We start from the raw sequence: 14,591 nt of genomic DNA on the forward strand, positions 1-14,591 counted from the left end.
AGACAACTTCCAAAGTTTTGTGCCAGAGCTCCCAGTCCTCTGGCATGGAAGGTGGATGCCCTGTCCTTTTCTTGGAAGGGGATGTTTCATATGCACTGCCCCCCCCTCCCACTTCTCCAAATGGTCCTGCTGAAGATTCAGCAGGAGCAACCAAAAATCATGGTAACTCCCTGTTGGCCAGACCTACTCACACAGGACAAGGGATGTCTAATACACTCACAGATGGCAACCCGGAAACTGACCATGTGGGTGCTAGTGTTTTGATTCCTTTCAGATTACTTTTCTCTGAGGACGTACAGCAGGTTCTGCAGGAGGTCAGAAAACCCAGTACTAGGAAGTCCTATATTTCTAAATGGAAAAGGTTTTTCATCTGGTGTCTTTCTAAGGACCTGCAACCACTAAAGGTGGTTGTTCCAGTGGTTCTGGCATACCTGTGTGAATTATTGAAGAGGGGGGATTATCATATTCTTCAGTAAAAGCTCATCTTTTTGCCATCTCAGCATGTCTGCCTGTGACTCTTCCCTTGGCCTCAAGGCTGGAAGTTAAACTTGTACTTAAAGGCATCCTACTGGCTCCCTTTGAGCCAGCAAGTTAAACTTGTACTTAAAGGCATCCTACTGGCTCCCTTTGAGCCAGCAAGTTAAACTTGTACTTAAAGGCATCCTACTGGCTCCCTTGGAGCCAGCAAGTTCTTCCTCTCTTCAGCATTGCACCTGGAAAAGAATTTTGTGGCCATTACCTCGGCTGGAAGGGTTTCTGAACATCAGGTGCTGATGGCTTCTTCACCCTTTATTGTTTTCCACAAGGATAGGATTTCCTTATGCACTAACCCCTCTTTTATGCGCAAGGTGGTAAATGAGTTGTCACTCAATCAGTCCATTAAATGTCCCACATTTTTCCCTTCTCCACAGTCTTCTAGTGAGAAGATTTTACACACTTTAGATGTGCATAGACAACTCAGATTTTATTTGAACAAAACCAAACCAGTTAGGAAATCTGGTAGTCTTTTTCTCTGCTGTCATCCAAGGGTGCCTTTTTCAAGGGTCTAGACACCTGCTGCATATTAGAGCAGCTACCAGGTCCTCTGTATACACTTTCACAAAACACTATAAGTTGTATGGCATTTTCAGATCTAGAGCTGGTTTCTGCAGGGATTTGTAGAGAGTGTTATTGTCCCTCCACCCAACTCTTTTTCTGCATGAGCCTTGGTATTCTCCCTCATCTTATGAATACTGCAACATATTAGTAGAAGGACATAGAATAGTTGTGCAAAATCTTACCATAACCGTAGAAGTTCTTCGTGTTTCACTGTTGTAGTTATCACCTGTGGGGTTATCCCTGCTGTGGTAGCCCTTGGCCAGCCCAAATACCAGAGTCAGTATTTTTCTGCATCGGCTGCAGTCACCTGTAGTCTGACGTCAAGTCGTCAGGGCTATAAAGCAAGGCAGTCAATGCCATTACATCAGTCTTTCTTGCTGTGGAGCCTGTAGCAGAAGCAGTTCGCATGAGTGCCAGTCCGTCGCTACCAGAGTTTGACTTTCAGTTGAAAACGTCTAAAGCTAAGTACCCAGTTGGGGACCCTTTTTTCTTGCACTAACCCATGTCCGAAAAAGTTAACAATTGTCTCACCTGTGGAAAGCAGATCCCACACCGAGACTTCCATTCTTACTCCGTCACTTGTTTAGGCCCAGACCATGACGTCCCCTCTTTAATGCAAGAAACATTTGCCATAGAGCTCTTATTGTAGACAGTTATTTTCTTGTTTTGTCTTCGCATTCTGATATGGTGTCCCTCAGCCAACAATCCGTGGACATTCTGAAAAAATGCAGAGATAAAGATAGAAACAGACCACATAAGGCTAAGCCTTCCGACGACACTACTGCTAAGCAGGTCATCAGTTTTCCGGAATTCACAGAGATGCTTTAGCAGCCCCTGATACACAATTCGATGTCTACTCAGGCCTCTACTGAGACCCTTTCGGAGTCCGGTATGCCACAGAAATCTTCTTCGTCTTCCAAGCCTTTGGCTGTCTGCCCCGGTTGGGTTTGGAGCCGCAAAGCAGGCACCAGCTTCCAAGGAGGCCTTTTGCACTACAAAATCTAGACAAAAAATGACGTCTTCTCATACGACTACCGTTTCTCTCAGACCGACAGATTCTCTCACACCTAGAAGTCAGGCTTCTAGCCACCATCTTGTTCCTACTCCACCACCCCAAGCACAAATGCTTAAAATGGCGGAGGATATCATCTCCCTTATTCGGGGTAGTCAGGCCACAACTTCTAAAAGGAAAAGGCACCCTTCTCCAGAAATTGTCAGAACAGGATTCTGAGGAATCTGACTATTCAGATTTTGAAGATGAACAGCAACCCCTGACTGCTTATGAGGATTCAGATGCAGAGGATCCAGCCTTTCTGCCTCCCCTCCAGTGGACCTTTCTTTTGTGGAAATTCTTCACACCCTCAGGGAACATTTCCAGTGGGAATCTCAGGACTTCCCCCAGTTTAAGAAAATACTTAGAGAGTTTCTGGACCTGCCCCAGCACAGACCCCTGGCCATCCCCCCTATTTTAGAAGTGGTGGATGATGTTTTCCATGAGTCCAGCTTAGCCCCTGATGCCCTCCCACCTGCTCCCAGTAAACCTGACAGGTATTACAGAGTACCGGATTCTCACAAATACCTGTACAGAAATCCTCCTGCAGACCCAGAGGTCATTACACAGGGACCTAAAGGAGCTAAGACTAGTTCTGCCCAGAATCCTATTCCTTCTGACAAGCACTCCAGAGCTCTGGACAGATGGGGTAAAAAAAAATATACACCTCTGCAACCTTGGCTGTCGGAGCACTCAGTTGTCAGTTCCATATGTTAAAATATCAGCAGCACACTTTGAAACTGTTAAAACAAAAGATTCCTATCTTTCCAGACTGTGCCAATTCAAAAGAGTTAGCAGATTACTGCACTCTTGTTTGTCAAGTGGCCAAACACTCATTACACTGTGGATATGATGCCCTAGAAGCCTCTAGCAGAGCAGCACTGACAGGATCTGTCATTAAGAGACATGCATGACTGAAGGAACAACCTCTCTCGGTTCATGTCAAGTCTAAACTTATTGATGCACCCCTGGATAAAGGAGCACTTGTTTGGAGGAAAAGCAGAGGAGGTGCTTAAAACGATAGAAGGCAAAGCAAAATCAATGCAAACAGTAAAAGATTTCTTTCAGGTTCAACCTCCCAGGTTCAGTAGGAACTTTCCCTCTAAGGACTGGTCCTTCCCTGCACCTAGCAGACAGGGCCAAAGTAAGCCTCTCAGGGACAGATCATCCAGGCCCCTATCCCAGGGCCAGCAGAGAAGCAAACAGTGGACCACTTCCGCCCCAAAGCCAGAGAGTTCTAAGCCACCCTTCTATGGCAAAAATTCACAATGACTCCCCCCTCCCCCCTCTGCCCTCCCTTCACTCACCAAAAACTAGGAGGAAAGCTGTCCCTCTTCAAAGAAAATTGGCTTTCTGTAACAAAGGAGCAATGGTTCTTAAAGATCATTTCTCAACCTGCCCCACCAGATTGACCAGGCAAAGGCTTTTATTCCCATACTATTCTTGTTCCCAAAAAAGAGGGCACTTGGTGCCCCATCCTGGATATATCCATTCTGAACCCCTCCATGGTGGTCCCCAGATTCAAAATTCTCACTTTGCAGCAGCTGCTGCCTATGCTAACAAAAATGCCTGGCTACTGACCCTAGACCTAAAAGATGCCTACCTCCACATCCCCATAAGGGAATCCTGAAGGAAATTCCTGCACTTCAGAGCAGGATCACAACACTTTCAGTTCTCTGCGCTGCCCTTTGGCTTATGTACTGCACCCAGAGTATTCGCCAAATGCTTAGCCCCGGCCATAGCATTTTGCAGACAAAGAAATATTCAGATTTACCCTTACCTGGACGACTACCTCATTCAGGCAAAATGCATAGAAAAGCTGCTCCAGGACGTTCTCTTTGTCAAATCCCTCCTAACTTCCCTAGGGTACACCATCAGCGAGAAGAAATCAAAGCAAACCCCCACTAGGAAGATCATTTTCTTGGGAGTTCTGCTAGATAAAGCATCCCAAATGGCCTTCCTATCCCCAGAAAAGCAGAGCTTCCTGCCTCTTACTTTACCCAGCTAGCTTCCAGAAGTCACCTCACTGTGAGGAAGTTCCTGCAAGCCCTGGGATACATGGCATCTTGCATCCTTCTAATTCCTCTGGCCAGGCTTCACATGAGAAAACTTTAGTGGTACCCAAGAACCTTTGGTGCCAGCACTCAGTCTCTAGGGACCTCTCTCCCTCTGATCCGACGTATAAAGACCGAGTTTCTCTGGTGGGTAGAGGCCTGTGCCAAGAACAAGCGTCTTCCCTCCATCCTCCACCCTACCGGCCAGACCATCACAACCAATACCTCAGACATTGCTTGGGGCGCTCACCTAGCAAGCAGGTGCACCCAAGGTCTTTGGGATGCCCAGCAACTTCCCTTACACATCAGTCAGAAAGAAATGATGGCAGTACAAAAGGCTCTGACATCCTTCAAACTCCATCTCAGGCCAGGGGTCCTCCTTATAAAAACAGACAACATGACAGTAATGTGCTATATCAACAAACAGGGGGGACCTAGTCTTACCCTCTGTGCAGACTAACCATGAACCTCTGGCTGACAGCTGCCTCCATGGGGTCTACACTTAATTTCCCAATACCTACCAGGGGTCGACACCACCCTGGCAGACCACCAAAGCAGAAACTTACTGAACCTCCATGAATGGCAGCTCCACAGAGAAATTTTTCTACAAATCCCTCAGGAGTGGGGGACTCAGGAGGTGGATCTCTTTGCTTCGCACCTCAACCACCAGCTGCAAGAGTTCTGTACCAGGGAGTCTCACCTCCTAGTGTGGAAGGTGGATGTCTTGATCTTCCCCAGGAACTCCCTCTTTGTGTATGCACCCCCCCCCTCCCCCCGCCTCTAATTCCCAAGGTATTAATCAAAATAAGAGAGGAGAGACCAAAGGCTGTCCTCATTGCTCCAGATTGGCCCAGTCAGCATTGGTACCCCTTACTGCGCAGCCTGACCTTACAGCCCCCCAAGCAGCTTCATCTGATCTCAGTCCTCTTGGCCCAGGTGAGGGGGGAGATACTGCAGCCAGACTTGCAGACTCTCAATCTTTCAGCATGGCTCATACCTTAAAAGCTGACAGAGTCCCTGTTAAGCAAAGAAGTCCTAGACTTCACAGAGGCAGGAAGGCCCAGCACTAGAAAATCTTACGCAGGGACATAGAAATGATTCTGCTCCTGGAGCCAGTCCAGAGGGGCCAGTACCTCACATCCTTCCATTCATCTTATCTTGGATTACCTAGCAGAGTTGCTCAAAAGTGGTCTCTCCTTCTCTTCTATTAAAGTCCATGCCTCAGTCATTTCAGCCCATTACGATTCAGACCTACCCATCTTCTCTCATCCTTTGATTAAACAATTCCTCAGAGGGGCTTCTAATATCAGACCTCAAAGAAGGCCTCCCATGCCAGCCTGGGACCTGAATTATGTTTTATAAAAACTAATCCTGCCTCCTTTCGAACCTGCTGCTTCAACAGAATTGAAATACCTCTCCTGGAAGACTGCCTTCGTACTAGCTATTACCTCAGCCAGAAGGGTTTCAGAACTTCAGGCACTCATTGGTGTTGAACCCTTCATCATTTTCCATGCAGACAGGGTCTCCCTGAGGACTAACCCGTCCTTTATGCCCAAGGTGGTATCTGATGTGACCCTCAACCAGGCCATACACCTACCCACCTTCTTTCCCAACCCTCAAAACAAGGGGGAAAGAATTCTGCATTTGCTAGGCGTGCACAGATACTATCTGGACCGTATTAAACCCTTCAGAAAAACAGACCAGCTGCTTGTCAGCTTTGCCCCAAAGGGCAGAGGGGAAGCCCATTTCCAAATGGATATCACACTGTATCCATTTCTGCTACAGACTACATGGGAACCCCCCCGCCCCAAGTCTATTCGTACCCATTCCACTAGGGCAGCCTCCATTTCCACAGCCTTCCTCAGAGGAGTCCCCACCAGGGACATCTTGGAAGCTGCCACCTGGACCACTGTCCATATCTTTACAAAGCATTACCACCAACCTCTTTTTTGTAAGTCTAGGGCAGGGTTTGCCTTTGCATTTCTGCAGGGCTTGCTGACCTATGCCTAGGGCTCTAATCTATCCTTCCACCCTTCTCCTCAGCTTTGGGAATCCTCCCACAGGTGATGACTGCAACAGTAAAACACGAAGAACATAGTACAGTTGTGTACACTTACCACAAATGTAGATGTTTGAGTGTATTCACTGTTGCAGTCCTGCTTTCCCTCCCTCCACCCCCCTTATATCATCTTCCCGTAGGGGGACATAAGCTTCCCTTGGTGGCTTTTAGCCACCAGGACCACTTTACCTTATTTGCTTGTGCTTCTGATGGGTTAGGGCAAGACAAACTGATGTAATGACGTCATCTTCCTTGCTTTATAGCACTGACGACCTGACATCAGACTACGGGTGACTGCAGCTGACGCAAAAAAAACATTGATTCTGGTATTCAGGCTGGCCGAGGGTTAAAACAGCAGGGATAAACCCACAGGTGATGACCCCCCCCCCCCCCCAATGCTTGCCTGTTTGCTGGTAGTGTGTTTCTTAACCTTTGTTCAGGTCTGGTGCTCTTCTTGCAGCATTCAGTTCTGAGGCTTGGTATGCGTTGATTTCTGCTTTATACCAGATGTCATTTTATGACTTACGTAGGACCCAAACTATGTGCGACATTGAACATTCCATACAGTAGTGTTAAACTTTTGTATACTGGCCAGATGTACAAGTCAGCCGGCGACGGACTCCCTCATGTTATGAATACTGGAACATGTAGAAGAGAAGGACATCTATGGATGTTCATTGTGTTTCACTGTTGCAATCATTACAATTGGGTTATTCTGTTGGCAGGCTACCTGCAGTCAGCCTGAATTCCAAATTCTAGGTCCGGCGTCGGTTGCTGTCACCTCCTCCCTGACGTCAGTGTGCCAGGGGTATAAAAGATGCAGCCGACGCCATTTTCTTCAGTCTTTCTTGTCGCGCGGTGCCCTAAGCAAAAGCAGTTCACAAGTGCCAGTCGGCCGACTCCTGAGATTTTCATGTTCGAATTTCAGATCCGAAGTCTTCATTAAAAGTTAAGTACCCCGTTGGGAAACTTTTTTCTTGCTCCAGACCGATGTCAGAAAAAGTTAATAATTGTATTTCTTGTGGGAAGCGAATACCTCATAAGGACTTTCATTCCTACTGTATTCCTTGCCTAGGCCCTGACCACGACGTTGCTAATTGTCGGTTCTGTGCTAGATTTAACTAACGCACTATTAAGCGTCGATACGATTTTGCATTTCACTATTTTGGCATAAGATTTAATTACACAGTGTCGTAGGATAGCCATCTGACTACCGCAATTCACAAGAAACGCAAAGAAAAAGAAAAGGACAAGCATCCGAGGTCCAAAACTGACGACGAGGCTTCTTCTAAGCCAGTCGCCGGTTCTCAGTGAGGCGCTTCTTTAGAGCCGCAGGCCACTACCGACTCCCACGTGGAGTCGACTAGGCCGCTGGAAACTCAAGGTATTGGAACCTTGGAAACTATTCCCTCAGATGGGTCCTTAGCCGCTGAGCAGGCTTCGGCTTCTGAGGGTGTTTTCAGACCAACACAATTATATGTAAAAATGACTTCAGCTTCAAAGGCAAAGACTAAAGCACCCTTAAAGACAAAGAAACAAGTACAACAGCCCTATGGACAGGCCTCCATGCCTAAAAAACAGATGCTCAAAATGGCCGAAGACCTAATTACGTTGATCAGGGGTTCCCATTCCCCTCCTGATAAAAGGCCTAGGCAAGAGACAGAATATGAATCTTCAGATCAGGTTTCCATTTTATTTGATTCCTCATCTGAACAGGAATACTCTCTTCCTCCCTATGAGGATTCTGATGCTGAAGTATCTATCCCTTCAGCCTCTCCTCCTGAGGATTATTCTTTTGGGGAAACTTTGCATACTATGAGGGAGCATTTTCACTGGGAGAGCCAAGATTATTCTGAATCTAAGAAAAGGCACAGAGACTTCCTTTTTACTACCTCAGCACAGGGCCCTTGCTATTCCACCTGTGATAGACATTGCAGATGTTTTTCCAGAGTCCAGTCTGACTCCTGACTCCTTTCCTCCATGGTTCCTGATTCCCATAAATTTCTTTTTAAAAACCCTGTTGCTGACAAAGAAACTATCTCTCAGGGTCCCAAAGGGGTCAAGGCTTCCACTGCAAAAAACCCTACCCCCTCTGACAGGGATTCTAGGGCACTGAACAGATGGGGAAAAACGATTTGCACTTCTGCTACCTTGGCTATAAGGGCTTTAAATTGTCAATTTCATATGCTTAAATATCAGCAATATATTATGTCACTGCTTAAATAGAAAATGTTGATAAATTCTGAATGTGCAGAAAACAAAGAAATGCAGAATTTACTGCATGCAGCTGAACAAGTTGGAAAGCATACTTTGCAGTGTGGTTTTGATTCTCTGGAGGCCTCCTGCAGGGCCGCTGTTGGTTCTGTCATCAGGAGGCATGCTTGGTTAAAGAAACAGAATCTGCCTGATCATGTTAAAGCAAAATTATTAAATGCTCCATTACAGCATGATACCTTGTTTGGTGTTAAAGAAGAGGAGGTGTTGAAAAAAATGGAGGACAAAGCAAAATCTATGCAAACAGTCAAGGATTTCTTACAGGTACAGCCCCCAAGATTTAGCAGACACTGGCCTACAAAGAATTGGTCCTTTCCAGTGTCAGACAGGCCACGAAGGAGCAGATACAGACGCCCTAGAGGCAGATCCCAGCCCCAAGGCGCATATCAAAAGCAGAGAAGACAAATCACAGCCATACAGGAAACAGTCCCAATGACTTCCCCCTGCCTGCGCCAAACACTTAACTTCTGGCAGCACCTTTAGGGGGAAAACTAGCACTTTTTCATCAAAATTGGCACATAATAACCCAGGACAAATGGGTCTTGAATGTAGTGTCACAAGGCTACAAGTTTCACTTTCATACCCTGCCAATGGCACACTATTTGCCAGACCTGCCAAAAAAAATCAGTGGGCAGAGGCACAAAAGCAAGTTTCATCCCTCATGGACATGAGGGCCATTCAGCAAGTACCAGAGCAAGAGTAGGGACAAGGATTTTACTCAAGGCTGTTCTTGGTGCCCAGAAAGGACAAAGCCTGGAGACCAGTACTGGACCTATCTATTCTAAACACATATCTGGATATTCCAAAATTCAAAATGTTGACTCTGCAGCATACTGGGCAAGAAGACATGGCTTGTGACTTTAGACCTAAAAGAGGCATACCTGCATGTCCCAATCAGACAATCATGCAGAAGATACCTCAGATTCATAGCTAGCTCAATGCACTACCAATTCTCTGCACTGCCCTTTGACTTATCTACTGCGCCCAGGGTCTTCACAAAATGCCTGGCTCCAGTAATTGCATTCTGCAGACAATGAGGAATACAAATATATCCTTACTTGGACGACTGCCTCATTCAAGCAGAGAACAAGGACATTCTACTACAGCATCTGGCGTTTGTAAAAAGATTACTAGCATGCCTAGGGTACACAGTAAACGAAAAGAAATCAAAACTAGTACCCTCTCAAGAGATAATATTCCTGGGTGCAAGCTTAAATACAACTGCCCAGATGTCTTGTCTCGCGCCACACAAACAAAGGCTACTGACTACTTATTTCAAACTGTTGGCAACAAAGGCCCAGTTATCTGCAAGAAAAATTCTGCAGTCTTTGGGCTTCATGGCATCTTGCATTCTGCTAATTCCATATGCAAGACTGCATATAAGGAAACTTCAGTGGTATCTAAAAAGTGTTTGGACTCAACATTGCCACAGCCTGGAAACAATAATTACTGTCATTCCCTGCCTGCAACAGGAGTTTCGATGGTGGGCAAAGGCCTGTCACCACAACAAGGGACAGCCATTCACTTTACCCACAGCCAGGCAGACATTAACAACAGATGCATCAGATTATGCCTGGGGGGCCCACATGGCAGGAAGATGTATTCAGGGCACATGGTCCGCAAGCCAAATGCACCTACATATCAATCAAAAAGAGATGCTAGCTGTTCAGAATGTCCTGACAGCCTTCAAGGACCAACTTCATCTGGGACAATTGCTAGTAAAGACTGACAATACCACAGTCATGTGGTACATAAACAAGCAGGAGGGAGGCACTCATTCCTATCCCCTTTGCAGACTAGCCATGAGTTTGTGGGACACAGCATTGACTTACCAAGTACATCTGCAAGCACAATTCCTGCCAGGAAAGGTAAATACTCTGGCGGATGAACTAAGCAGAAACCTTATGGATCCCCATGAGTGGAAATTGGATCCACAAATCTTCAGCATGATAACAAGGAAATGGAGATGCCCGGACATAGATTTATTTGCCTCCCATCACAACTGCCAACTACAGAGATTCTGCACAAGGACTTATCACAAGCAAGCATGGAAAGTGGATGCTCTATCTTTCAGCTGGAAAAACGTAACAGTATATGCCTTCCCTCCACTGCCCCTCCTCCCCAAGGTGCTCCTAAAGGTCAGACGAGAAGCCAAAAATGATACTGATTGCCCCAGACTGGCCCCGCCAGCACTGGTACCCAGTCCTAAGGAACCTGTCTCAATGCCCAGCCTGGACATTACCTCACATTCCTCACTTACTCTCCCAACAAAACAATCAGATACCGCACAGCCAGCTCAAGACCTTCAATCTGGCAGCATGGCGGGTAATGTAGTCATTCAAAACACCCCTCTGTCTAAAGCGGTGATGGATGTTATTTTGGAGACCAGGAGGCCTAGCACCAGAAAATCTTATGCTGAAAAATGGAAGAGATTCTGTGCTTGGAACCAGGCACAAGGATTTGACACGATTATGCCAAATATTCCTCAGATTTTGCAGCACTTAACTGAGATGCTGGACAAAGGCCTATCCGTTTCATCAGTTAAGATTCATGCCTGTGCCATTTCAGCTCATTACAATACAAAGCCACCTATTTTTTCTCATCCTTTACTAAGGCAGTACCTCAGAGGAGCCAAAAACTTAAGGCCTCCAAGGAGATCACCAATACCTGCATGGGACCTCAATTATGTCTTGGAAAAACTCACCCTGCCTCCTTTTGAGCCAGCCGCTACAGGTGATATAAAATTTTTATCTTGGAAAACAGCTCTGCCCCTAGCAATAACCTCTGCAAGATGAGTCTCAGAGCTACAGGCACTCATGGCTGTGGAACCTTTTATCATTTTCCATCCAGATAGGGTTTCTCTGAGGACAAACCCGATATTTATGCCTAAGGTCGTATCCAGTGTGGCCCTTAACCAAACTATTCACTTACCTACCTTTTATCCAAACCCACAGAATAAGGTTGAGAGACTTCTGCATTCTTTGGACATACACAGACAGCTGCGCTTTTACTTGGACAGAACCAAAGCTTACAGAAAGACTGAGCAATTACTAGTGGCATTTGCTGCAGGATCACAAGGAAAGGCTATCTCAAAGCAGTCTATTTCAAAGTGGATAGGCCACTGCATTCGTTTCTGCTATTTACAACATGGCAAATCAGTGCCTAAGGCCATTAGGCCACATTCAACCAGAGCAGCAGCTACTTCAGCAGCCTTCCTCAGAGGAGTACCAACCAAAGACATTTTAGAGGCTGCAACCTGGAGTTCAGTGCACACTTTTACAAAGCACTATCACTTACCACTCTACTCTAAATTCAGGGCAGGCTTTGCCACTGCAGTTCCGTAGGGCCTCATAGCCGCTTCTAATCCTATTTAGCTCCAGCCTCCCAACCTTAGCTTTGGGATTCAACCCAATTGTAATGACTGCAACAGTGAAACACGATGAACATAGTACAGTTGTGTACCTATCATAAATGTAGATGTTCGAGTGTATTCACTGTTGCAGTCCAGATTACCCACCCATCATCCCCCTTATCTTTGCTGCAACTTATCTGTACTTCTGTATTCTATACAACCTATGTAGTGTATTTGCTTGTAGAGGAAGGAATTATGTACTTTGGTGCATGCATGCTTTATTGACATATTTTTTTAGCCTACCCTTTTGGGGGCACCTGACATCTGGGGCAAGAAAAACTGAAGAAAATGGCGTCTGCTGCATCTTTTATACCCCTGGTGCACTGACGTCAGGGAGGAGGTGACAGCAACCGATGCCGGACCTAGACTTTGGAATTTAGGCCGACTGCGGGTAGCCTGCCAGCAGGATAACCCAATTGTAATGACTGCAACAGTTAATATACTCGAACATCTGCATTTATGGTAGGTACACAACTGTACTTTATGGTAAGATTTTACAAAACTATTCTTTATCACAGCATCTGTCTGCACAACAGGTTTACATAAAAGAGGGGAACAGTGATAAGGGCAAGGGCTTTGTTTTCCTAGCTGTGAAGAAAGTGGAAAAGAAAGGAATGAATAACAGGATGATGCCAGTGAAATAGTAGAACTTTTATCAATCAGATGTCAGGATTTGAGATGAAAAAATGTTGAAATTGAAGTTTTGTGAGTGTTTTCTTTTGCGTTTCTTCTTTTTGATATAGTATAAACCCTGTTTGGCAAATGGGGTGTAAGCTGCTAGAAAGTACAGTGTTCCAAGTTAGTGTTTTTGTTTTGTATATGTTATTGTCTTATTAATAGCTAAAAGATTGTGTTGTAATGTTTCTGAACTAGTTGCATCAATAAAATTGTCAAAGTTTAAAAAAATGGCAGACACAAGTAAGAACATAGTTGTTGCACAGACCATTGATAAAAACATGTAGTACTTTTTTCGCTTCTGGATGTAGTTCCCTTTTGTGTTTTAAATTGTGAGTAAAATTTTGTGCAGTTAACTCCTAAAAAATTGAACAATACCTTTGAGTTTAAATCCATGATGCTTTACTGTTGTTACTTTTACCTTGTAGCATATTTTGAAAACTTGCAGATCACTTTATAATACTGGATTTTCATTTGCATTTTTTAGATGAGAAAGAGAAGAAAAAGAGAAAGAAGAAAAGGTCCCATGGCAAAAAAGATAGTAGCAGCCAGTCAGCTGCAGAAAGCAAGGAATCTGACATGGATGCTAGTGTAGAGCATCATCACAGTAAACGTAAAAGAAAACGAACTACTTCCGAATGCTCTGAAACAGATGGATCTGAAACTCAGAAGTCCAGAAGAGAGCATCGCAAGCGAGACAGATCTCAAAGTTCAGAGCTAGATGAGGAAACGAAGCACAAGAAAAGAAAAAGGAGTAGTTTGGAAAGCCTTGAAGAACTTGACGATGAAAAGAAAGTATACGCAGAAGATCAAGGTGATCATTACAACAGTGAAGAAATGACTGAGCCTGGCAGTGCTCATAAGGACATTAAAGGTTAGTTTACTGATGAGAGATTTTAAATATTTTTAACAGTCCCTTTAATGTCTTATAATTCTTGAGTTATCCTAGTATTCACAGTTGTAGTTTTTACTTTTGGAATATCCTGCTTCCAGGTAGCCCTCAACCATCCAGTCTTCCAGATCTCTTCCCTTCCCATGGGCCCTGGACAAAGTCCTCTTTTTTGCATGAAGACATCAATATTCTAAATGTTTATCAACCATCTTTAGTTCTTGCCATGCAGTTTGCATTGGTTGTATGCATCTCCACTACCTGTGTAGTCAGTCAGTCACTCTTTTAAGTTCAGATAAGTACACCGTACAGAATTTCTTTCTCATCTTGATTGATGGATATTTCTGTAGCTAATATCTGATTTGGAATGTAGCTCAGAAAAAATATCTGTTAAAGTAAATAATTGATTAGTATGCTGCAAGCAGATCCACATATACTTCCAAAATAAGTGTCTTTTTTTGCCTGTACCCAAGCACAACTTGGATTCCTGTATGCATGATGCATATTTCACTCTAAGGACAAGCCATCATCTTCAAAAGTCTATGCATGAGTTTGCTGCCAAAAAAGGGGCACACGCATGGTTTTGGTCCACCAGAGTAGCATCCAAGGCCTCTGAGAGCCTTCCTCAAGAGAAAAAACATACTGAGAAAAGGATGAAGTGTAAGGAAAAAAAAGAGGATGTGACTAAGAATTTGGTTTTCCAAGATCTGGTGATTCTGTATTAGCGAAGCACTTATGCAGCCCCCAGCTGTGGAATCCATTTTGACTGAAGTATGTGGCACAACTATTTCTTATATGCCCACTTTTGTGATTTCTGGAATGTCCTCCCAGACTGTCACATCTGAAGCCCTTCCAACAGTTAGAGACCCTCTGTTACCTGAGGCTTGCATCTTGATTACAAAAAGGGACTACTGGATCTCCCCAGAATTTATCTACATGAAGAAGTCCCAGGCAGCTGAATTGAAGTTTCAGTCCCCATATAGTGGCTGGAGGTGTCAACTCAAAGGTAGTCATTTCCAAACATTGTAGGCACAAGGCAACAAAAGCTAAGCAGCTGCAACCCAGCTTGACTCAGCTCA

The 14,591-nt window shown here is 44.9% G+C and overlaps 1 protein-coding gene across 1 annotated transcript in view; it reads left to right on the forward strand.

Moving 5' to 3' along the window:
• Window positions 1–14,591, forward strand: part of LARP7 (La ribonucleoprotein 7, transcriptional regulator) — a 1,030,416-nt gene that overhangs the window by 386,314 nt on the left and 629,511 nt on the right. The window contains exon 7 of the mRNA XM_044061552.1: window positions 13,111–13,497. Within this exon, the coding sequence (XP_043917487.1) occupies window positions 13,111–13,497 (387 nt within the window). The remainder of the gene's footprint in view (window positions 1–13,110; window positions 13,498–14,591) is intronic.

The sequence above is a fragment of the Protopterus annectens genome, chromosome 2.part0, assembly GCF_019279795.1.
Source record: "Protopterus annectens isolate FY-2018-M chromosome 2.part0, PAN1.0, whole genome shotgun sequence".
Taxonomy (NCBI): Eukaryota; Metazoa; Chordata; order Ceratodontiformes; family Protopteridae; genus Protopterus; species Protopterus annectens.